Source organism: Thermobia domestica, chromosome 15, assembly GCF_964235325.1.
Source record: "Thermobia domestica chromosome 15, izTheDome1.hap1.1, whole genome shotgun sequence".
Taxonomy (NCBI): Eukaryota; Metazoa; Arthropoda; class Insecta; order Zygentoma; family Lepismatidae; genus Thermobia; species Thermobia domestica.
In genome coordinates, this window is record NC_137468.1 from 82,934,200 (window position 1) to 82,957,968 (window position 23,769).

The 23,769-nt window shown below is 35.0% G+C and overlaps 1 protein-coding gene across 1 annotated transcript; it reads left to right on the top strand.

Moving 5' to 3' along the window:
- The first annotated feature begins 597 nt into the window (after positions 1-597).
- On the top strand, positions 598-23,356 carry LOC145671114 (uncharacterized). The gene is made up of 2 exons (XM_081739902.1): positions 598-680; positions 20,758-23,356. The coding sequence occupies exon 2, from the start codon at positions 20,850-20,852 to the stop codon at positions 23,235-23,237; it is 2,388 nt and encodes a 795-aa protein (XP_081596028.1). The 5' UTR covers positions 598-680; positions 20,758-20,849; the 3' UTR covers positions 23,238-23,356.
- The last annotated feature ends 413 nt before the right edge of the window (positions 23,357-23,769 follow it).

Here is a 23,769-nt window from a genome sequence, read left to right on the forward strand (position 1 = left end):
GAAATCGTGAGATTTGACCAGGAGAAAAGATGATAATAGTAAGCTCCAGATTTAGACAAATACAGAAAGCAAGTTAGATCAAATTAGGTAAACAGCACTTGTGCTTCCGAAGGATTAAAATCATGATAATGAATAAGTAATATATCCAACGTTCTGCAGCAAATATTAGACAACTATTGTAAATACTCAGGAATTATATATAAGCCTTGTTAGCGTAGTGTTGTTTTTGCAACATTAGCATCAACCGCCGGGAAATGTGATTACAACTTACATCAACTTTAAATCTTGAAAATTCTAACCAAAAACAGCTTAAAATTCACAAATATTAATAATAATAGAAGAGAATATTAGATTTGCTTCGAGTGTTGCGAGAATCCATAACCATATTAAGATCGATATCCTTAATCCCTGGCTTCCAAGTCTAGTAGCAAATTCAGCATTTGCAACGTAAACAATAAACTCAAGTTTTCATAAATATAAAAAATTTCCATCGTTCTTACCCGAGATACGTCCTACCATTTCGCTATCTGTCCAGAAGACATTTGAAAGCTCTTTTATGGAACAAAAGTTTTTTTCAGAAACTAGCACATGCTCTGACAACTTAGAAAATAATTCATCTTCATCTGCGATATGTATCATAATATTTGTTATGTATCTATCACTGATAGATTAGTTTGTACGTAAGTTTTATTTACCTATCTTGAAATATTGTGAGTATGGGCGTACTTTATAAGGTAGTAATAGATTGTACGGATAAGTGGTAATTAAAATATTAGAATATGTAATATTTGCATTTCTTTAAAATTCACTAGAATCAACCATAAACTAGAAACCTTTTATTTAGTTATAATTCTACAATTATGATGTTAATTATATTAGGCCTTACTTTCGAAGAATTAAAATGTTCCGTGCAGTTTCATAATAAGCCGTTAAATGTTTCTTCACTTTGTTTTGTTTTAAATGATTGTCTAAAGCCTGTTATAGACGGACAAATATTCTATCATATATTGTATCAAATATTTCATCAAAGTGGAATTTGAACATTGAGTTGATTACAATATTTGATACAACTGTTCTAAATTAGAACTTCTTTTATTTCTATCCAACATTGTATCAAAGAAAACAAACGAAAATCGCTATGCGGTGGCACTAAAATCGAGTATAATGTGGACATAGAAAGCAGTTGACATTCTTTTGATGCATACTAGCAGTAATCTGTTTTGTATAACTATAAAATTAAAGAATATTAGGGCTAAGTACCACAGGTGACTTCCCAAAATTGGCGTAGATTGAGAATATTCCGTGATTTTTTTTAAAAAAAAAAAAAAACATTTTCTTTCACTTTTCTTGATTTCAATGATTTCTTAAGACGTTCTGGCATGTTGTTACTTTGGCGCATGCTCAGATTATTGCGTACATATTGACAATATGCCTGCATATAATGTGTCTGGAAAGATCATGTGCCTTTTTTATTATATGTAGTTATTTCTTCACGAAATTAACTCGTAATGTCTTAAAAATTGTTTCTCGACTTGCATTCTCGATTGTAGATTCACTTTACGAGGAGTTTCTTTAAGGGTCTTCATTACAGCGAAATTAAACTACCGCTAATTTTAGAGTTTTTCTGTAATATCTTCAAAACTAATAAAAATATTCGAAAAGCAGAAATGTAGTGAACTAGACAATACAATTCTGCATGTGATACCTTTACTACAATTCACCTATCTGCTTTTGGTATGCCGCTACTTACAGAACCCGCAAAAACTGTTAAATCTATCTGCAGTTGCAAATCGAAAGCAGATAGATGAGTTGTGATAACGGTATCACACGCAAAATCGTATTGTTTAGTTCACTACGTTTCTGCTTTTCGGATATTTTTGTTTATTTTGAGGATATTACAGAAAACTCTAAAATAATTTCGGTAGTAATTTCTAACGGTAGTTTAATTTGGAAGTAGTGAAGATCCTTAAGGCTGTTGCTACCTCTTCGCTGAGTCGAGTTTTCCCCTATCTAATAACATTGGAACTTTTTTCGTGTTTTTCTCAGCAAGCAATGAACAAATCCTTATAAAAATTTGCATAGAGTCAGGTCGATAATAAAGAATTCGTTATATGAGCTTATAATTTTACTAAAAGCCTCCAATTAAGTTATCCATTCCCCCCTTTTTTTCATGTGAAGATTTGCAACAGTGCGATCTCTGCTTCTCCCTGTTTGTATTAGCAGCGTGAGGGAAATTCGGGCTAGCCATTTAAAACAGGTTTTTAAACTCTGTCCATATCACATCTGTGGAATGAAATTTTCTAGCCCTCTCGTCCTTTTCGAGGACAGATTTATGGCACTGAGAAGGAGGGGGGCGCTCTTTATTTTCTTTGCTAAACCTATTGCTTTTAGTATATTCGTCTAGTCTCATTCGGAGTTCTTGTGGTTACTTTCAAACATAGCAAGATGCCTCTTGCGTCTCATGTATTTCAGTCTTATACCTGGTGATTGGTTATACAAATATAAATTAGCAGACGATTGTGATAGCAGATAAATTTCCTGTGTGGGGGCCGCGGTGGCTCAGTGGTAGAGCGTTCATCTCAGTTGCATGGGGTTCTTGGTTTGATCCCAGCTCGCGCTAAGTGAACTTTGTGGTGGACAAACATCGTGTGCATGGGTTTTCTCGGGGTTCTCCTGTTTTCTCCTACTTTCTTCATTCCACCATTTAATTCATTACTTATCATCACTATCTCCTTTAGCCTAACCGGCATAACTGTGGGACGTAAAACTTACAGATTTCATTTTATTTTCAAATTTCCTGTGTGAAATAATAATAATAATAATAATAATAATAATAATAATAATTATTATTATTATTATTATTATTATTATTATTATTATTATTATTATTATTATTATTATTATTATTATTATTATTATTATTATTATTATTATTATTATAGGAAATTCTTGGCACAAGAGATTGTAACGAGCAAGGAATATCAGTGCGGCTTGGCACTAGTAATTTAGTTAAAATTTGTAGTCACCACATCGGTTCCTCCTTGCCGGTGTTTCCTTGACCAGAGACTGGCCGCACTGCCGACACCAGTGGGGTTTTCACATTGAAAACACCAGCGCTCTTTGACTTTTGTAACCTTACGGAAACAGGTAAACCAGTGGAGATAGCATTTTGGAATAATTATATATGTGTATATGCAGACCCGTATTCAGGAGGATCTAGGGGTTTGCCTCCCTAAATTTTCGCTGGCCTCCCTAAACTTTTCACGGTAGGCTTGCAAATGAAATATAATATGGTGATAAACTATGATATGGTTGGATCGGGCTCCCCTAACTTCAGCCGCCCCCCTACATTTTTGGGCTGGCTACCGGCCTCTGTATATGTATTTGAAACTGTGAATAGTAGTATAGAATGTTTATGCTAAATAATAGTAATTTCATTTTTACCACATACGAAGTAAATTTAGAAATAAACTTTTTTGTTACACAAATGTGTTCTTAGCGTGAATGCTGTCGAATTCTATTCCTAATGATGACAGATTTTTCGGTGTTGTTTCAGTATCGTGAGGCAACTGGGAAACTGAAGAACTGACCACACATTACCCTTCTAACAGAGCACATTTGTAGGAAAAGTTAAGTGTAATATCAGGGATTCTTTTACTAAACAGAAAAACATCTATACATAATGAAATATGTAGTGTTAATGTAGATACAAACGTCATTTTCTTGGTAACGTCTTTTCTTGGTTATTACTTTACGAAATATGAATAGGGACTTATTTCTTGGTAACAGGGAATAGGGACTTATTAGTGTTACCTGCTAATAATAACCTTGTAACTTACGCATTCTAAATAAGAAATATTTATTTTCCAGATGGTGAACGCGAAATTTCATCTATAGCTACAACATATATATATATATATATATATATATATATATATATATATATATAGTACAACACATATTAACAGAATAATTTTAATTTTATGCATTATTTTTTCATGCTTCATTTTAAAATATAGGGCTTTTTTTGTTGAGGTACATCAATTTGTCATTGTCATACATATTAAACTAAAGCATTACCGTATGAGTATAAAAATATGTGATGGAATACTTCGTTACATCAAGCCACAACATTATGTAAATGAAGTTATTAAAAAATAATAAACAAGCAGTATAATCAAAACGCTAAATATCACCGAAGCACTATTCACAATTTAAATATCTATGAGCATACTCCAAAATCCCTGGTAAGTTTCTACATTGAAAAAAAAGTAAACAAAATTCACAAGGCCACGCTAAACATAAATACAGGAAAAGTTAAATTTAAAAAAAATGTTATCAGTAAAATTTCTACTCTTCCCCTCCAAAATTATGTCTCAAATCAAGTAAGTAACTTGCTTAAATTATACTGGTCTATGACTTTTTAATTTTGTTGATAAGTGGTCAAAGTTACACTCGAAGTATTGACTTCAATCAATACAAATAAATCAAACAAACACTAATATTTCACATTTATTTATACAATGAGTATGTCATAGTTTTTTTAAAAAACAATTTTCATTTCACGTATAAATTTTAAAGAAATAATTCGGTTTCAAATGTTACTTTCACGCAAAAAAAAGAAAAGAAAAGAAAAGAAAGAAAGAAAGAAAATATACTATGGTAAATTAAAGTGAGATTACAGTGTTACGTTAGTTCAAATAAGATGTTAACGAAATTTTGCGGACAACTCTCGAAACTTATCTCAGAAGCAACTTTAAAAATTGACAAAAGTTATAGATATACTTCATGAGTGAGTAAAGAAAGAATACAAATGTAGATTAAAAAGAGATCTTTTTTTAAAAAAAAATCTGCAGTTAACAGGAATATAGTTAACAAATCTAAAAGATTCTATAAAATAGATTTAAACAAATCTTCAATCAGATCAATTGATTCCCTAAATTTTCTTTGTATCACCTTATATATAAATAAATAAATAAAAAGAATTTTAGGAATAATCCAAAAAATGGATCAAAAGATAGCGATCTTGGCTAAGAAGTTTAAAAATGATCCAAAAATGCATAAAAAGATTTCGATCTTGCCAAATAATTAGTTTTTGGATCAGGGGCCACAAAAGTTAGCAACGGTTCCTAAATCGAGTTTTCGCATTTTCTACGGAAATAGCACATCATACTGAGTAAATTGTTAGTTTGGGTTTGGCTACACTACCTGTAGTTCTCCAGATATAAGGCTACAAGAAAATGTTTGACTGTATGAAATATATTGACTTTTTTGGATCAGGGTTCACAAAATTTTTGAATGGGTCCTAAATCGAGTTTTCGTATTTTTTACGGAATAAGCACATCATGCGGGCTAAGTTGTTACTTTTTGGTTTGGCTATACTATATGTAGTTCTCAAAATATGGGACGTACAAGAAAATGTTTGAATGGGTGAAATATATATTGATTTTTTTGGATCAGGGCCCACAAATTTTTTGAATGGCAGCTGATTTTTTTTTTTTTTTTTTTTTTTACGGAATAAGCACATCATGCTGAGTAAATTGTTAGTTTTGGTTTGGCCACACACTTTGTAATTGTCAAAATATGGGGCGTACAAGAAAATTTTTGATTGAATGTAATATATTGAATTTTGTGGATCAGGGCCCACAAAATTTTTAAACGGTCCTTAAATCGAGTTTTTGTATTTTTTACGCAATAAGCACATCATACTAAGTTAAGTCATAGTTTGGGTACGCTATATGTAGTTCTCGAGATATAAGGCCTACAAGAAAATTTTTGTGTGAAATAGATTGCATCTTTTGATCCAATAGGGTCTAAATGTATACAATATATTGGTGTTGTTGTCCATTATTATGTTTGATCTAAATCTATAGTTGACTGGTAATAGGTGCTGTTTTGAGCACTATTCGTTGTTACAAACGATACACTTTATTTTAAATTGAAATATAATAAATAAAATATAAATAATACGTCACTATAAAAGTAGCTTTTCTTTTAGCAGTATAGAAGTTTATTATAAATACCTCATATATAGATAAAATGGGCACTGGAGTCAAGAAAGGTATGTCTCTTCATGTTTTGAAAAATGTAATAATAATAATAATAATAATAATAATAATAATAATAATAATAATAATAATAGTGATAAAGTGACATTCGCTTTCGTATACATTAAAAGTATCTTTATTCAATAGAGACAGTTCGCTTCTAATTACTTATAACTGTCTATACTTGACGGGGGGAAAAGCTAATGTAAAGAAGAATGGATCTGTTCTCGCTGTGTTTATTTTTTTCTGCTTTCAGCAAAGAAAACGTACTCCAACGCCTTCTCACTGAAATGCCATAAATATGTCATTGTTGAAAAGGGTCCCCTCACAGCTGTGGACAATGTTGAAACTTCAAAGTAACCCTCAGTTACTCGCCGCAACCTGCTAGAAGAGAGAACGCAGTGTCGTCAATGCGTTGTTGCAAATCTTCACATGAAAAAAGGGGGGGAATGGATAACTTAATTGGAGGCTTTTAGTAAAATTATAAGCTCATATAACGAATTCTTTATTATCGACCTAACTCCATGCAAATTTTTGTAAGGATTTGTTCATTGCTTGCTGAGAAAAACACGAAAAAAGTTCCAATGTTATTAGATAGGGGAAAACTCGACTCAGCGAAGAGGTAGCAACAGCCTTAAGGTATAAATACGCATCGGACGAATACCATTTAAAAAGAGACTGCAGGAAAAGCAACTTACGATAGGTGGCCATTAAAAGCGAGGATGATATTTAACCGATCCAGAGCAGGAGCACAGCATGGGACCCACAAGTTAGCACAGGGTTGGGTTCGCAAGAGGCAGAGGCATCAGTGACTGAAGATAAGAGCGAAAATGACGATAGTGCAAAGAACACTTGATGTTGCATAAAATCACATAGGTTAGAGTGCGTAATATTTTCGCATTTCTAAATATAAATTAGTATTTCCCAGTAGCGACTCGTAGTCTGTACAAGCACCGGTTGCAACGTTGCAATATCAAAGGTATGTACGTACGCGCAAGTGTTCCCCTCCCCCAGCATTCTTGAGTCTTATCCAAGAAATATTCAGGAAATATGAAGAGGAAAGTCTTTTAAGCTCTATTTGTATATTATTGAATAAATTATTTCTCTAATATTGATTTAAAATATAAGCTATTTCCTTTTTTTCAACCAACCACTATCAATGTACGTTTATACACTATTTATATACAAAACCTCTACACTCATGTTATTGAACACGAGATAAATCGAATATATAGTATGTGCTGTAAGCCATGAATGATGGCGTTAATCCGAAAAGAAAAAAAAGCAAGAAAATTGCATGCACGCATTTAAACAAAATTATTTAATTATATAAACTATGCATTATTTTAGAATGGAAGGTCTTTCTTCGATCTTTCGGGCTTCAAATTTTTCTATGACTTTATTGAAATCGGAAATGCTGCTCGCCAAGTTTCTCTGAATAGAAAGCATCGCTACCGCAAATATTTTCCGCTTTATTTTCTTTAGGGTCCAGAAACACCTCTCTCCTCCGACAATATGCATTTTGTTAGCATTTCTTTGTATAAATATACGGGGAAAAAAGTCCATTTTCAGGAACCACGTATTTTTTTGTCTGTAAAGAAGCATGAAATCTAAGATATTTTCCTTTGAAAATGAAAAAAAAAAATAGTTTAACATTCCAGCAAATTAGGCTAAAGAAGACAGATGAGTATTGGAAGTGAATGATTTGATATTAATTTATGCTCTCCGCCGGAAATCGAACACGGAATCATGTGCGCGAAAGACACAGAGCTAGGAATTAGACCAGTAGTAAGACATTTTCTTCTTGGAGACTCGATTGACCCCCCCCCCCAGAATAGGATTTTTTTTAAAAAATAAATCTTATCCCAAGAATTTTCACCTTTGTATTATAAATGTTAAATAAAATCTATTGACTTCGAACGACCGCCCCCCAAACTTTCAGCCTGGATCCGTCCCTGCTACCACCAGACTTATATTTGTTCTTTGCGAGTTTATGTTTTGTGAATAACTTCTTTCTTCCACGCGTCTCAATCTTCCTCGCCCTATCAATTGAGTCAAGCGCTGCTAAGCGGAGGAATTCGTAACTATTACAGAAGCTGACCAGTTGCGCAGAAAATACAACCGCAAGGGACCAATACGGGAAGATAGGAGCGTTGCAAGAATAAATCCACTTCCCCATGTTAAGAGATAGGAGCTCGCTGCCATATGCTCAATGTTACTGCTTCCAGTGGCAACGTTCGCTGCCACTGGAAAGGTAAATCTCTCTTTTTTTCTTTCTGTTTTTTAATTGACTTTTTTCAGAAATGCATCAATACTGTTTTGCGCTCAAGAGCAAAGGTTTATTTTTTACTGATACACTACTTTAACACTTAAAAATATTTTTAGTATTAAAAAAAAATATCCGGTTGCACAACCATGCAACATATAGTACCAGCCGCCACTGGTATTTCCTACACTTAAAAATTCCTCCGGAATTTAATATCCTACAGAAACCTCTTTAATATATATTCTCTCATTTTAACTGTAAAACCTAACATTTGGTAACTGTTTAGTAATGGGGTGCCAACACTAAAGAAGACAGAAAAGAACGTGCCCTGCGACTCTAACCCGCCTTCACTCGCTAACGCTCGCTCGGCAATACTGCCTGAATTGAATGTTATTAACCTAACCAAAAGTGAATAGAATATCGCAAAAAAGTCAATTAAAACCTGGCCCCCAAAGCTAAACAATAGCCTAACATTTTTATGACAAACTATTTATTCTTAATCAGTGCCCAAAAGTTACTCGAAAATTAACTGAATTAAGACGTAATTTAAGCATCGGACCAATAAATAGAATATAGATTCATACGTATTTACTGAACAAGAAAGGAACCATGAAAATAAGATTTATTTGGGAATAGCAATAAAGGAGGGAAATGAGACAGACGTAACTGTGAATTGTCATTCCATTCATTTCTACAACATTATCCATTATGGTTACACCAGCAGGTGCTACCATAAAACTACACAGAAACGTTTAAGTAAGCTAACAATTGAACCACGAAATATATACAAATGAGAAAGTATACTCATTCTTATATTTGATCAATGAGTGCGAAAGTTTTAGCCAACTTATTTGACCAAATTACAATCAAAAAAAAGTTTGATACAATATTTGATGGAAAAATATGACGATGTATATAGGCTTAAGACATTATGCACTGTTATTTTCCTTGCATGTGCTCAAATACTTACGTTCAGACTGATAATAGTGTACAACAAATTTGAGGTAATATTCTGTCCATTAGTAAAGAACAAGTGATTTTAAATAACTTAGAAGTGCTAAATCGATATGTGAAGTCCGTTTTCTCCTAACACGTATTACTTTTGTTGTACAATTACGTGGCATTTTGTTACATAGACATGAGACACGGATATTTTACGTATACAAAAGAATATACAAATTTCTATGAAAATGTTCACTAGTTGCAAACATGTAACTTTTAATAAGTTAAAGGTGTTAAATCGATATTAAAAGTCCGTTTTCTTCTAATACGTACCATTTATACTGTGCAGTCACATAACATCTTGTTATACAGATATAGGACAGACATTTTGCGTATACAAACGGAAGTTACACAAATTTCAGCGAAAATATCAATTGTGATCTTCTGTTAAATCTATCTAAAGAAGTTTCTCTGATGATAGACAAGTAATATTCAGCAAGCATACTGCTGTTCCATCGTTCACTAAGCCACTTTTTTAATGTTGCAACGTTCTTGTGAAAACGTTTCCCATGTTCATCACTAACAGCCACTAAATTTTATGGAACAAAATCCGAACGTGGCATCCTATGGTTTGGAAGCAGTGTGCTATATCACTAACAATAATTTCATAATTTGGTGCTTTAGTATTACCAAGGAAAATGAAACACCTTACTTCAATGCTTGCTATGCTCCCTTTTCTATGTCCAACAGTCTACATTCAAACTCACTATCCTGTATGACGGTTCTTATTTTTAAGCTAATGAACACGTTTTCGTCTACCTTTGCGTCGCTTAGTATTGAGAATTCTGTCTTCAAGTGCTTGAAAACTGGCCCATCTCTATTTAATACTTTGACGAAGATTTTCATCATACCTAATTTGATGTGTAATGAGGGAAGAAAAGCATCTTCAGGGTTCACGAGCTGTTGACGTAATATGTTCTTGATTCCTTGAACATATTTCTGTCGTGATGGCTATGTTTTGCGCACGTAATGGATAACTCTGTCCCGGCTATCCCATTTACACAAAAAGCTTAAAATAAGGTATATTCTTGTTGCATGCTTTAAGATCCCAGTAACTTTAAGGTATCCACAGATTCGCCACTTGAAAGTATTATATTAAATGTACCTAATCGTACCATAAATACTGACAACATTGGAAGTGAATTATTATGAAAGTGTTAAAGATACTTTAATATGCTTAATGTATAGGTTACTTACAGGTCTAATGAACACATAGCACCAATTACTTTTTAAATTGGTCGTTTTGAGCCTTCACACAGTCCTTAAGTCTCTGCGTCCACTCATCTATATAATTACGCACTGCCTCTATAGGGACACCAGCCATTGCCTTCACCAGGGAAAGTTTCAGAATGTCAATATTGGCATGCCTCTTCTTACATAACATGGCCTCAGCCACTGATCACAACTTGTAGTCCAACGGGTTGAGATCAGGGCTGATAGCAGGCCAATCATCTGGAGCAATAATGACCAGGACGTTTGTCCTGAGCCACTCCTAGTTGGAGTGTGCATTGCGGGCTGGTTCGGAATCCTGTTGGAGGGTCCAATGTTGGTTCCTAAACAAAATGTCACTCAAAGGCTTCACAACAGAGTTCAAAACAGTATTTTCGTACACTCTGGCTGACGTTGTCATCACTTTTTCACAAAAATGCAGCTTAATGGTGCCATCATACGCCACTCGCCACCTAACCTTGACTGCAGTCGGATTATGATCCCTATGGATCTTTGGGGTTTTCTCCCGAGCTTTATGGGAAGTTCAAGCATACACTTGGTCATTTTGTCGATTGAAAGCTTCCTCAATGTTGAATATGTTTTCATCTGTGAAAAGACTCTTCCTATGCCCACTGTTTGCGTAATGCTGCAATAGGCGTTTTGATTTTCTCATTCTCTGTTCTTTTTGACGTGCATTGAGGAAGTGACCTCTACTTAGCCGGTAAGCCTTCAACCCCAAGTCCCTTCTTAACACACGAGACATTGAAAGTTTGTAAATGTTCAGCTCAAGATAAAGCACTGACTGCTTTCGTACAGGATTTCTCGGAATACGGGCCACCATTGGTTGCACTAATTTTTTGGTTCTTACGCTACATGGGCGGCATTATCTTGGGCGATCGTCAGCTTTCCCAGTCTCCGTGAATCGCATGATGGTCCGATACACGAAATATTTGCTAATATTCAACTTTTTAACTGTTGTGAATATCACGGGGGCTGATTGACACAATTTATAAAGAGCTATTCCTGCTACAAAATTTTCGTAATCGTGCCACTCCATAGTTACACTTTCACGAACACATTTTCTCCACAACAACTAAACTCACAATGACCCACTCCACTCTCTTACACAAGCAGGTTGACTGCAACCTTAGAAACTGGATGTACATCCTGTCTTAAAACTTGTGTCAGTATTTATGATATGATTAGGTACTTCAACGTGTCATCATTACCATACATGTTTCTTTTGTGTGAACGAACAACTTACGCCACTGATACAAATAGATAAGCATTTCTAACATGGAACAACACTGCCTTCGTACTTTACACGAATTAATGAATAATTGGCATTCTACTGCATTGTGTTCATAACCACACTCCTGAAATAAGCCAATGTCACAAAACACAATTTCTGCAGTCTCTGAAAAATAAGGTGAAAAGTCACTGTTGCGCTCGAAGCATGCTAATTTTGACATTTTCTCCAATATTCCACTCTTGAAGTAAGATTTCTACTTTTATTCTCGATAGATTTATATCCATGCCAGATTGTTTAACTCTTTTTGTGTGTGATGAGATGTGGGGCATATGACATGTATACTGGGTCGAAGTCAACAGTCCTCGTTACCTGAATTTCTTTGTCTACATTAAATGTACAATTTTCGGGGGATTTCGGCAAAGATAGCTCTTCCCTATGGAGCACTAAGTGCCTTGCTGACTCCAAGCTAGGACATTGTAGTATGTGATGTTTTGGTTTTGAAGAGAAGGCTGTTACAACTATCAAACAAATGTGACAGTCACTTACGTGGTTTCTGGGTTCTCTCCAAATTACTGATACAAGTTTTAGCTCACTTCGCTTTCCTTGCATCCAACTTCGCAAGCTCCTGAAACGACTTGATCCCCTATTCGACATCCAATATTCAGTTAGTATTCTTCTTTTGACAACAGGGACGAGGCTGCTTTTTTGACTCTTCAACGTCAGTTCACCGCATATACATAATAAAATGAATCAGGATTATTCTTATACACACGGGACTTCTGATACACTGAACACAGCTCCATTTTCATACATACCTCACTGGCAGAAGACCAGCACAAACGTTAAAACTTGACAAACACATGCAATTGCAAAGCACAGCCTTCATGCTGCACAGCACCAAACAGATCGCAACGCTTGTTCGTCAGTGGTGTCACCACAGTTATTGGGTTATTGTTGTGTAACAAATTTATCGCTACACAATTCAACATAACGTTTCTTTTTGTAACAATGCTAAACTGATATCACTCTTATTAAGTGTTGGAGAGAAACCTTAAATGAATTCACAATTGTTTCTTACCTGTTATACACGTAATATATAAAGATGGCAGGGGCGGATCCAGGACCGACTTCTGGGGGGGGGGACGGTGGGTTGTCATACTGCTACTTTTAAGGGCTCCAAACTTTGGGATGGGTTTTATTTATATATATAAAAAAAAATAAAGTTTCCTCTTCTGGGGGGAGCGATTGTCCCGATCGCCCCCTGGATCCGCCCCTGAAAGATGGTGTTTTTTTGGGGGGGGGGGACTGTACATGATGCGAATAAAGTAATCACAAATTCGTATTTGGCTTGCAAAAGCACATTAAGAAAATCTATTTCTAAGCAAAGGACAAATATACATAGTAGTTATATGTCGTAGTCAAAATTTGAAGCTTAAGGACACTTTGCAAGGTATATCGTTGATACGATTCTTTATTTGCGATTTATTTTAAAGACAATCTGTACATACGCACATTGAGCAAAACATTAATCACCTTCCCTTTCTGGTTCGTTACTATGTATTATTATAAAGGATAAAGCTTGACTAAATGACGCATTACTATTACAGATAACCGGAGGAGTCTGCAAGTCGGTTGTATGGATGAATCGAAGCAATGTGTGATAGAACAGCTAATAAGGCACATTGTGTTTGAGCGCGTTTATGGGCACATAGTACATGAAGTTATCCGAGTTTTTGGTGTATCAAAGCTGAATATCAAAAATATCTACAAGGAAGGGTCTAACATGCAAAACAACGCAAATGAATGTAAGAACAATAGTCTCATAAAGATCCTAACCTAGAGGTACCGCCAACAAGTTTTATGCCTCGTCAAGGGTGACCACTATTTTCAAACCCGATAGGAATTGTTACAATATGTGAATGCATATTCTTCGGAATAAATTTCCGAAGGAGCATTGCGAAGGGAACTTCATGTAATATACATTTGGAGCAAAGTATCAAGGAAGTTGTCTTAATTTGACTTCTCACTACCGTGTACAAAGACGCACGTCTTGAATAGGCTCAATTATACAGATACTGGACTGGAGAGAATTGGAATATTAGCACATACATTATTGCTTGCTTGCTCATTACCATAGAAAAACTTACCATCCCGGTAACCGAAAATTTGGTCCTAATAACCAAACGTTTAGTTGTGGTTATACAATACTAAGATAACTTTTTGTTATTTGTTTGTTTATTTGTTTGCTGGGATTGTCAATAATAAGTTTAATTCTGTTTGATAAAGTAGACTGGTTTACATTAATTTGTACGGTAACTTTAAATTCTTAAATAAAATAACATTCTAGTTAAGTTACTTAAAACTGTCTGAAAGAAACTGAAGTTACCGATACAAAACTATTAGCACTTCTGGTTTTGGGTCAATAACTATTCTTTAAATATTTAAACTTTATGGTTATATTCAAACTTTAAAATCATCATAATATATTTTACATTTTTAGAGATGTAAATACATACAGTATATGTAATATAATTTCCAATACAGCATTTAGGTTTTATTAAGTTCTTCTTGTGCCAAAACTAAAGGGCCATTCCATCGTCACGGGCAGGACATTTACACTACATTTTTGATGCTTTAAAGTTGTATATTTCTAAAAGTACAACATAAATTCTGCTAATTGTATGATATATGAGCAGTACAGACTTAGGAGTATATGTAGCTGATGTTTTCAGTATTTTTTTCTGTTTAGAGTAGAAAATATTAATTCCTAAACGTCTGTCACGGGTGGGGACAAAAAAGAGAAGTGACTTTCGATACACCAAGTGAATGTTACAAAACTCTGTGAATTCTTAGCGCAAAATATTTTTATTTAAACGGAAATGTATAAATGATGAAATTTTTTAACAAACTTCACAAAATAGAAATTTGCCAAATATTTATTTAATTAATAAACTAAACTTTACTATGTCACGGACAGGACACATGGTTGTCACGGGCAGGACACCGTGTGAATCAACACACAACATCTCAATAAGAATGATTTCAAAAATGAAATAAAATCGAAAATAAGTTAATTTCTGCTGTTCTGTTATAGCATTTTACACAAATATTTATATTTACTTTACTTGAGGCTCGCTTTTATCACTTAAAAATAATGATATGCCGTACGCTTATTTCTCACCACCTACACTTTAGGAAATGGTTTTATTTGCCCATTTACATTCACCTTGTAGGGAAATTTGTACAAAACACTGTCTAACAGTATATAAAATAGGTGCTGGTATCCAGTGCCCGTGCCGTGGAAAATCAGCGCCCGGGGCGGGAGTATACGACGCGTCGCGACAGCGCCCCCGTAAATATGAGTGAGGTCGACAGACCAGCCGCAAAGCGTCACCATGGTTAGCGCGACGCGTAAGAAAATTTTTAAAAATATACCCTGCTTTTCCTTGATTTTGAGCACTTTTTAATAGTTTTCCTTCCATATATATATATATATATATATATATATATATATATATATATATATATATATATATATATATATATATATTGCGCCCCCTTACTTTGACGCCCGGGGCCGTAATCACGCCCGCCCCTCCTCCCCCCTCCCCGGGCACAGCACTGCTGGTATCAAAGGTATTATTTGATCGAAATGCACGTAAGACATCTTCAACAGTCTTGAAAATTTTACCGCAATCGCTTACGGTTTTCATACGAATTTCCTTGACTTCTTCGTCCTCTTCCACTGTGCTTTGTGCGATAGTTGCATGTCTGTTTTCTTTTTCTGTCCACTAGAGAAAAATTCCATCAACAAAAATGTTTCTCGTGTTATATCTTTAACAACTGGTCTAACACAAGCCTTGTTAACATGCAAACCTAAGTCGTCGCTCAGGATAGCTTCATGGCTTTCGGAATCATTATTTTCAGAATCTGAATAAAAGTCTGTTAGAAATTTAAAGATTTTATACGGATGAAGCTCTAATTTAAAAGTTCGACGAACTACCAAATTTTCGCTGTCAAATTGGAGGAAAAATTGTTTTGATTGGGGACATTCAATTGACAAGAGCATTTTCCCGTCTTTTATTCAAAACGTCTTTTTTTTTTTTTTTTTTTCAATTTCTGCTGATGATAGTAGTAAAACAGATATATATTGAAACGAAGAGTTTAAAGCTGCTACGAAATCAGCAGCACATTCTACAATTACTTTCTTTTGTTTCACAAAGTTCCATACTGGCCGTTTTGTACGTGCTCCAATCCCATCTACTGCTCCCTTGAGACGAACAGAAAGGTGACGCTAATGATAATATTTATATGACACTTATTTTAAGTTAAAACATCATACTGACAGTAATACATAATCCTCTATTTAAGTAAATAATGTTCATGCTTAGAAAACTTTATTTTAGTACACATGAAATAATTTTCTATCATGAATAACCAATGTACACAAACTATCCCACCAGCGGCATGCCCACTGTCACGGGCAGGACAAGTTTTCAAATTGAAATAAATCGAAATATATTGTTAGCATTAGTCCAAAATTTGGTAAATGTGAAGTACACGTGAAAATTGTTACTTCTACTAAGTACGAACCACATTCACAAATTTAGTAATTCAGTACAATAACTTTTGGTAGTTTTCTGTCACGGGCAGGACACTCAAGTTGACGTTTATATCTTTAATGATGTTATAAACAATTTTTATCCTGTAAACACTATTTCAACTGCAGCTTGTAGCAAAAAGAAGCATCTTGGATAGCTCGAAGTTACTTCAGCCAAACATGCACAATATACCGTAAAATGTTGCCGATAACAAGAATAAAAAAATTCCTCGCAGCTGACATGTTACAAATTCACAACTCAGACTTAAAATTTTACGTGAATTCTAAGTATAAATAAGTTTTTCTTTGTGAAAAAGAAAATTTCGTTCTATTTACTTCATATATACGTAAAAATACATTGGTTTTGACAGTTTTCGAAAATTTGGGTCCAGGCTCACTTTCACGTGGAATGGCCCTAAACTTAAAAAAATAGAGTTCTCTGATCGTTGCATCATCTCCAATTGCTGTTCTATCACTATCATATATTAAGCAGTGGCACTAATTCTGGACACTTTTAAGAATGTTGTTGAAAATTATATTCAGTTGTTAATTTTAATTTAAATATACTTCTTCATTGAAGTTTAAGTTTCAGGGAAATTAGACAAATATATCTTAATATTCAGTGTTTCAAAAGGTAACGTAAAATTACAATATCAATTTTCACTACTTAGTCAAACAAAATTAAAATTTTGGGTTTACTATTTAGCAAAATAACACCTATAAAAAGCAAAATATAACATACGTTCATATGTATTACTGTGATAATATTATTCGATATCCCTTTGATCTGATTACTGCCACGGTTCCTTGTTTATAATGAGTCCCCGAAATATCGGAGATCTTCTGGTCTTATTACTGTAAATAACAATTGGACAATGGCCCTTAAGAGGTCCTTATTGTTGCTGGGATTTCAAGGCGACGCTAAAAAATTTTTCACCTTTGCCAGAAGTTCTGAATTTATTGGATTGAGATCAGGATTATTTTCAGGCCCTGACAGTAATGTATAACAGTAATATGATCATGATTGAACCATTCTTGATTGATTCGAGCGATGTTACACTTTTAGCCGTCCTGATGTAAGATGTAGCGCAGTAAGTCATCATCAAACTAGTCACGAATAGTGAGCAGTAGTTTAAAATCTAACGTCAAAAAGTAACATAAGGAGGTCTGCTAGGGGCTCTATGTCATATCTTACCGTGCTTCGCCACGCCATGGCGCTGACAGAACGCTTCGTAGTGGCGGTAGTGCACTCAGGTAACATGTTTTCATCTGTTTTCAGACGCACAAATTTGATGGCATCACTTCAAAGGATGCTGATCTTGCTTTCATTGCTCCAAAGGACTTTTTTCCAGTCCTCTTGCGTCCACTTCCTGTGTGCTATATCCCACTTAGTATGCTTTTACCTCTACTTTACGTTCAGATAAGGCTTCTTTCTTGGGATCCTTGTTCGAAAACGATTTTCGCAAAATTTTTGTCTGAATGTTTTGTCAAAAACTTTTTATTCAAGAAGTTCACAAAATGGTATTTATATCTATTGCTGTACCCCGGTAGTCCTGTAGAGAAAATCGACAAATCGTACGACAGTCTTGAGCAGTTAGTTTTGGTTTTCTGCCATTTCTTTGAGCAATTCTTGTGCTTCCAGTTCCTCCATACCATTTACAGATTTCCCTAATACCTGACTATATAGCACCACCACCCAATCTTCCCGATAGTTCTTCATAAGAATAACGTTCTTCATAAAGTGTTACTGCGTTACTTTTATTACTTCCTAACCACTCGGCGTATTATGTTGTGTTATGAGCCATTGTTTCCAATGAAATTTTCACTTTTCAACTCGCACCACCGTAAATGATGTTCACGTCTCGGAAGTCAGCTGGTATTTGCTGTACAAGAATGATAAACACATTTGACCTAAATCAACAGTCACACACAGGTGTTTTGTTAGTTGAAGATAAAAATAATGAAACGGTAATGTTATTTCTGCACTAAGATGCAATCAATGAAGTTATTGGACGAAGCCACTTAAGTTCGTTTAATATTTGTATTACTTTTTTTAAAAAGAAAATAAGTATAATAACTCTACATTCGTACATACTCTGTTTATGTACGAATGTATGCAATTATGAACAATAGACAAAGTAAAAAGTCACGTCTAGACTTATCATAGCACAATCTTTATATATGTATGTAGGGTTAATGAGCTATACCGACAAACTGTAAAAGTGGATTCCATACATCAAAATATGACAAACAGTTTATATGGACTTATGGGGAAAAGTGTATAGTTTCAGAGCTAGGGTCACCCAAACGGTAAAAAAATTGCATTGTAACACGACATACCGCGAAGTAGGGAGTCATATCAGTGTACAGGAAGTCACGCCTTCAAAAAATGCATATTTCAGTAATATGTAATGTGTATGTAAAGGATTCCTTGCAGGACTATTTCCAAACATGCTCCAAACAGAATTCTCAAATATGGACTAACCTAAATCAGGTGGGTCGAAATCAGGAAAAAGTTAAACCTTGGCAGCACTGAATACGGGATGCGTCGGGGTAAAGCAGGAAATGATAGGGACCACCAGCTGTTTGGTTCCTGGTGTTCATAATAACATGTGCTCCCATATATTGTTTCGCGGTATATTTAACTTTTTTCGCACTACAAGCGTGAAACAATACACCGCAGGACGCGTCATTTTGAACATGAACAGTCATGGAACTGACAGCTCTAATACTTCTGGATTCCTGAATACATATTCCGTATTAACTGCTCTCAAAGCTTAATTTTTTTCAACTTTGGATCCACCTTTATGTCAGGCTAAGTACGAAGATTCTGTTGGAAGTTCCTCTGGAAATTATGGCCCATGGGGAATCCCTTGCTCACACATTATACATCGCTGAAATATACATTTTTGGATTACGTAAGTATGTGTGACCTTCTTTATGCTGATATGGACCACCACTTCACGGCTCTTTGTGTACGAAATAACGCGTGTTGAAATTTATTTCTTCCATAGTTCTGAAACTATGCCTTTTCCCTATGCCTGTGAGTTTTTTTTTTTCAATTTTGATATGATTAATCACTTTTTATCATTTGTCGGTATAGTTCATTAATATCCTAATATATATCTATACATTTACCTGCCACTGAATTAGGCACACTTACCTAGTACTGTGCCTCGTTTCTCCTCTGTCCCTAAGAACTGCAGCGACAAGGCAAAGTTTAGCTTCACCAGCTTCTGGACGTCATCTGAACATATTGCATGACATACATCCTTCACAGCGAATCATAGTTAGTATATGTTCACTGGTGGGGGCTGACTGCTCAGTACAGGCCTTTCCTCATCCCTTAAATGTTCCATTCGACTCAAATCTGCACTGCGAGTGGAGACCTGCGTTAACTATACCTAGGTAAATCGATAGAATGTTTCTCAAACCACACAACTGCTTAAACACAATCCGGGACATGTCCGTCCCATTGGCACGAACAATGGCCACGAGCAGGTGTACTTGGTCTCCCAGGGTGACCAAATATAGGTTGGCATTCAGGGATTCTCTTATGCGGAATAATGGTGCCAGTGATGGCAAATTGAAGAAACCCCAAGCCTTCATAGACTCCCATCACCTTGCACTCAGTCAACCTGACATACAGGATCCATGGTTTCATGATGTTATCGCCAGATTTAGGTTCTCCCATCGGCGCAATGCAGAATAGTGACTCATCGCTCTAGGTTACCCGTTTCCAGTGTTCCATGGTCCAATACCTGTGCCTTGGAGCGCATACAAGACGTTCAGCCCGATAGCAGTCTGTGAGTAGGGGAACTCGGGTAGGTCTGGAGCTCTTGAACCCAAGACGATGCGGGGAATGTTGAAGTTTCCATGCACTAACACTTGGGATGAAACCTTCATTTAGCTGGGAGGTGATTTGCGACAGGGTCTGGCTCTTATTAGTTCGTACGATAGAACTCAGCCGACGCAGTCCACGTTCATTGAGGGCACACTGACCTTTGCACTGTTATCGGTTCCCGGATGTCTTCCTTGCATTTACATAGTCTCGGAACACCCTTGCAGCTGTGGCATGCGAGAACCCTAGTTGATTCCAAACCTTTAAAATGCAATGCCCCATTTGTCGAGCACCAACTATCTGCCCTTTTCGAATAATTCTAAGTCTCATTCTTTATCCATTCCGCTTATCGCGACTACCGTGCCTTGCACCCACAGGTTCCACCTATTTATAAATTCAATGGGAGTTTTACAGGCAACCTATATGTACGCGTTACAATGAAAGAACTTCAAACAGCCAGGTGTGCCTAATGCGGTGGCACGTCATTATGTATATATAATAGCTTCATTTAATTACATCTTCTTTTCTCTCTCTCTAAAGAACTTGGAGATTCAAGCTTTACAGATTTCGAAGAGTTAGAATTGTATATAACAGATATATTTAGCACATCATTTTTAGATCATCACAAGACGATGGGTAGAGGTAGTAAGAAACATAGAAAAAGTGGATACCAAAAATCATCGCTCCTGCTTACTTCAGTTGATAAACGCTCCGTACATTTCACGTCAAAAGCTAAGGCTCGAGAAGATGAGTTATCTGACAACAGTCCACCTAGTGATTTAAACACTCAAGAGAATAATGGAGTAGAAACTATTCCAGTGAAACGCCATAATATGGTTCTATTACATAACCATATGGATGATAGCAGGTTACACGGATGTGATTCTAAAGAAACTCAACATAAAGCTGATGCTGATTCAGAAAATGATGGAATTGAAGTATCTATTAATTATATAAGAGCTCACAGTGGTGAACAGGGAGGTGATAAAGGAAAATTATTGGTAGAAACTCATGATTCATATAATGATGATCATGGCAGAGAACTTGTAAAACAAAATCAAAACTTAAAAGAAGAAATCGACTTTCTTCGCAATAGAAATGAAACTATTTCCAAGGAGCTAATGTCAACTATTGAAGAGCTACAAGAAGTGACTAAAAACCTTAATGACACAAAACAACAATTGTTCAAGCTTAAAAGTGATAAATACCAACTAAATTCAACGAATAGTGACCTCAAAGTGTCAATGGAAACACTTGAAAATGAATGGGATATGTTGAATATGAATTTAGAAGAATTACGAAAAGAGAAGACAGATTTGTTCTCTCGTTTGATGAAAGAAGAAACCATTAACAAGGAACTGAAGGACGAATTATCAAAATTAGAAAAAACTTATGACGAGATGAAAACGTTAAATAGTAAGCTGAGTTTACAAAATGAACGTTTGGAACATATGACTAAAACTCTTAAAACAGCAAACAATGACATTCAAACGGAGAAAGAGTCGTTGCTCGCAGACTTTAAAAGCCTTAAGATTCAATGCAGGAGAACACATGATAGCAACCAAGAACATAAACACCAAATTGCAGTATTAAAGACAGAAGTTGATACTCTTATGGGAGAGATAATGAAAGAAAGGAAAGAGAAAGAACTGATTGAAGACAAATTCAAAGATAGATTAACGCAGAAGGAAGGCGTTTTAGAAGAGAGGAGGAAAAAATTATTCAAAGAATATATTATCTTGAAAGAAAGTCATCGACGAGAACAAGAAGATTGTCACAGATACAAAAGTGAAGTATCAACTTTAAAATCAAAGATAGAGACACTAATAAGCACACAACGAAACCAGCAACAAGATTTCGACAAACAAATCAAACAACGTGAAGAAGAATTTGAATCAAAATACACCATGATGTTGAACAAAATACAAGAACAACACGAGAAAACTTTACAAACTGAACGATCTACACTAAATGAACAATACCGCAATAACATACAAATAATAGAAGAAAAATTGAAATCACAGTACGAGGAAGAGCTGAAAGCTGTTCAGAAACAACTCGATAAAGAGTTTCAAGTTCAAATGAAAGTGAAAGATGAAGAATTTCACCAAAAATTACAAGCTTTGGAAGACGAACTTAGAGAGAAGCACAGCTTAGAACTTAAGCTGGAACGAGAGAAATCAAGCGAAATCAAGAGAAATCAAGAAAATCAATCTCTAAGAACAGAACTTGAACAACATTTTATGGCCAGGTTGAAGGAACGAGAACAGGAATTAAGATCAGAATACACAACAGAAATTGTTCTACCAAAAGAAGAGCTTGGTAGAAAATCTCAGCAAGAATTAAGTGAAGAGGAAACAGTTCAAAAGCTATGGCAGCAAAAGTTCCTTGATTACAAGGAGAAAAAGAATTTATTTCTTCAACAGCTTGAAGATGCTATTTATCCGAAGAATGATATGGTCAAAGGAAACTTCAGCGAACAGAACAAAATTGATGAACAAACATACCACGAGTTACGAAATAAATATAGCAAATTAATGTTGGAATATGAACGAAAGTGCAAAGAGTGTATTACTTTAAACACACAACTGAAAGTAAAATGTACCGAAGTTGAAAGTCTACAAGAAATAATCCATGAAGAATGTATAGAAAGAAACAATTTAATGATGAAATTAAAATATTTTCAAACTTGTCACCATCCAGAAGGTAATAATTGTAAATCTAAGACTAAGACTAACATTACAGCACCACAGTTGACAAGAAGTGAAGAAAATCTCAAGCAAAACGACAATTATATTAATAAGATCTTCAAACCTTTATCAGAAACAGATATTATTCATTACCCAAATCTTGCACTTGTTGACTTGGAACTGGGTTTGTTGAAGGAAAAGAACGCTCTTGCTGACGCCGACGCTGATCGAAAATCACAAGATACAAAGATTATCATAAACAGAAGAAAAAACCAGACTTCTATTCGCTATGTAAGCAAAACTCGATGCAAGAACATGTGGAGATTATAGTTATTGAAATTGATGTTGGTTAATGATAACTAATGAATTATTTTATTGAACACTTAATGTTTAAGTATATAACATTTAATTTAAACAACTAACACTTAAATAAAATAATATTAATGAAAACGAAGGGTAGATGTGTTGTTTTTCTAATACGTATATAGATAGATAGACATACAATTTATAAATAATAACCATTGTTTTAACCTTCTCAGTCCGGAGAATTTTTTTTTGTCTCAAATTTCCAGTTTTCCTTTACATATATCTAATATACAGTAGATTCTAATTGATCGTAAAATGACCCCAAAATATTGGTGTCTAGGATGGGTTACGAGTAACCCCATGTTCCCTGTAGGGGACATCAGATCTTGTATATGCACTGTAAAAACCTTACAATTTTTTACACTTTTGCTATTTTATTTTAATTCTTTTGATTGAAACGGGGTTCTTGGTATAGAAATATTCATAATTTTGTTTTTCTATTCCTGTCGTGTGTTAGTTCAATGATAATGCTCTTACTTCCTGTTCGAAGAGTCCT

Bases quoted from the DNA above. Each gene is read 5' to 3' on its own strand.
- LOC145671114 (XM_081739902.1), top strand. From the start codon at position 20,850: ATGGGTAGAGGTAGTAAGAAACATAGAAAAAGTGGATACCAAAAATCA.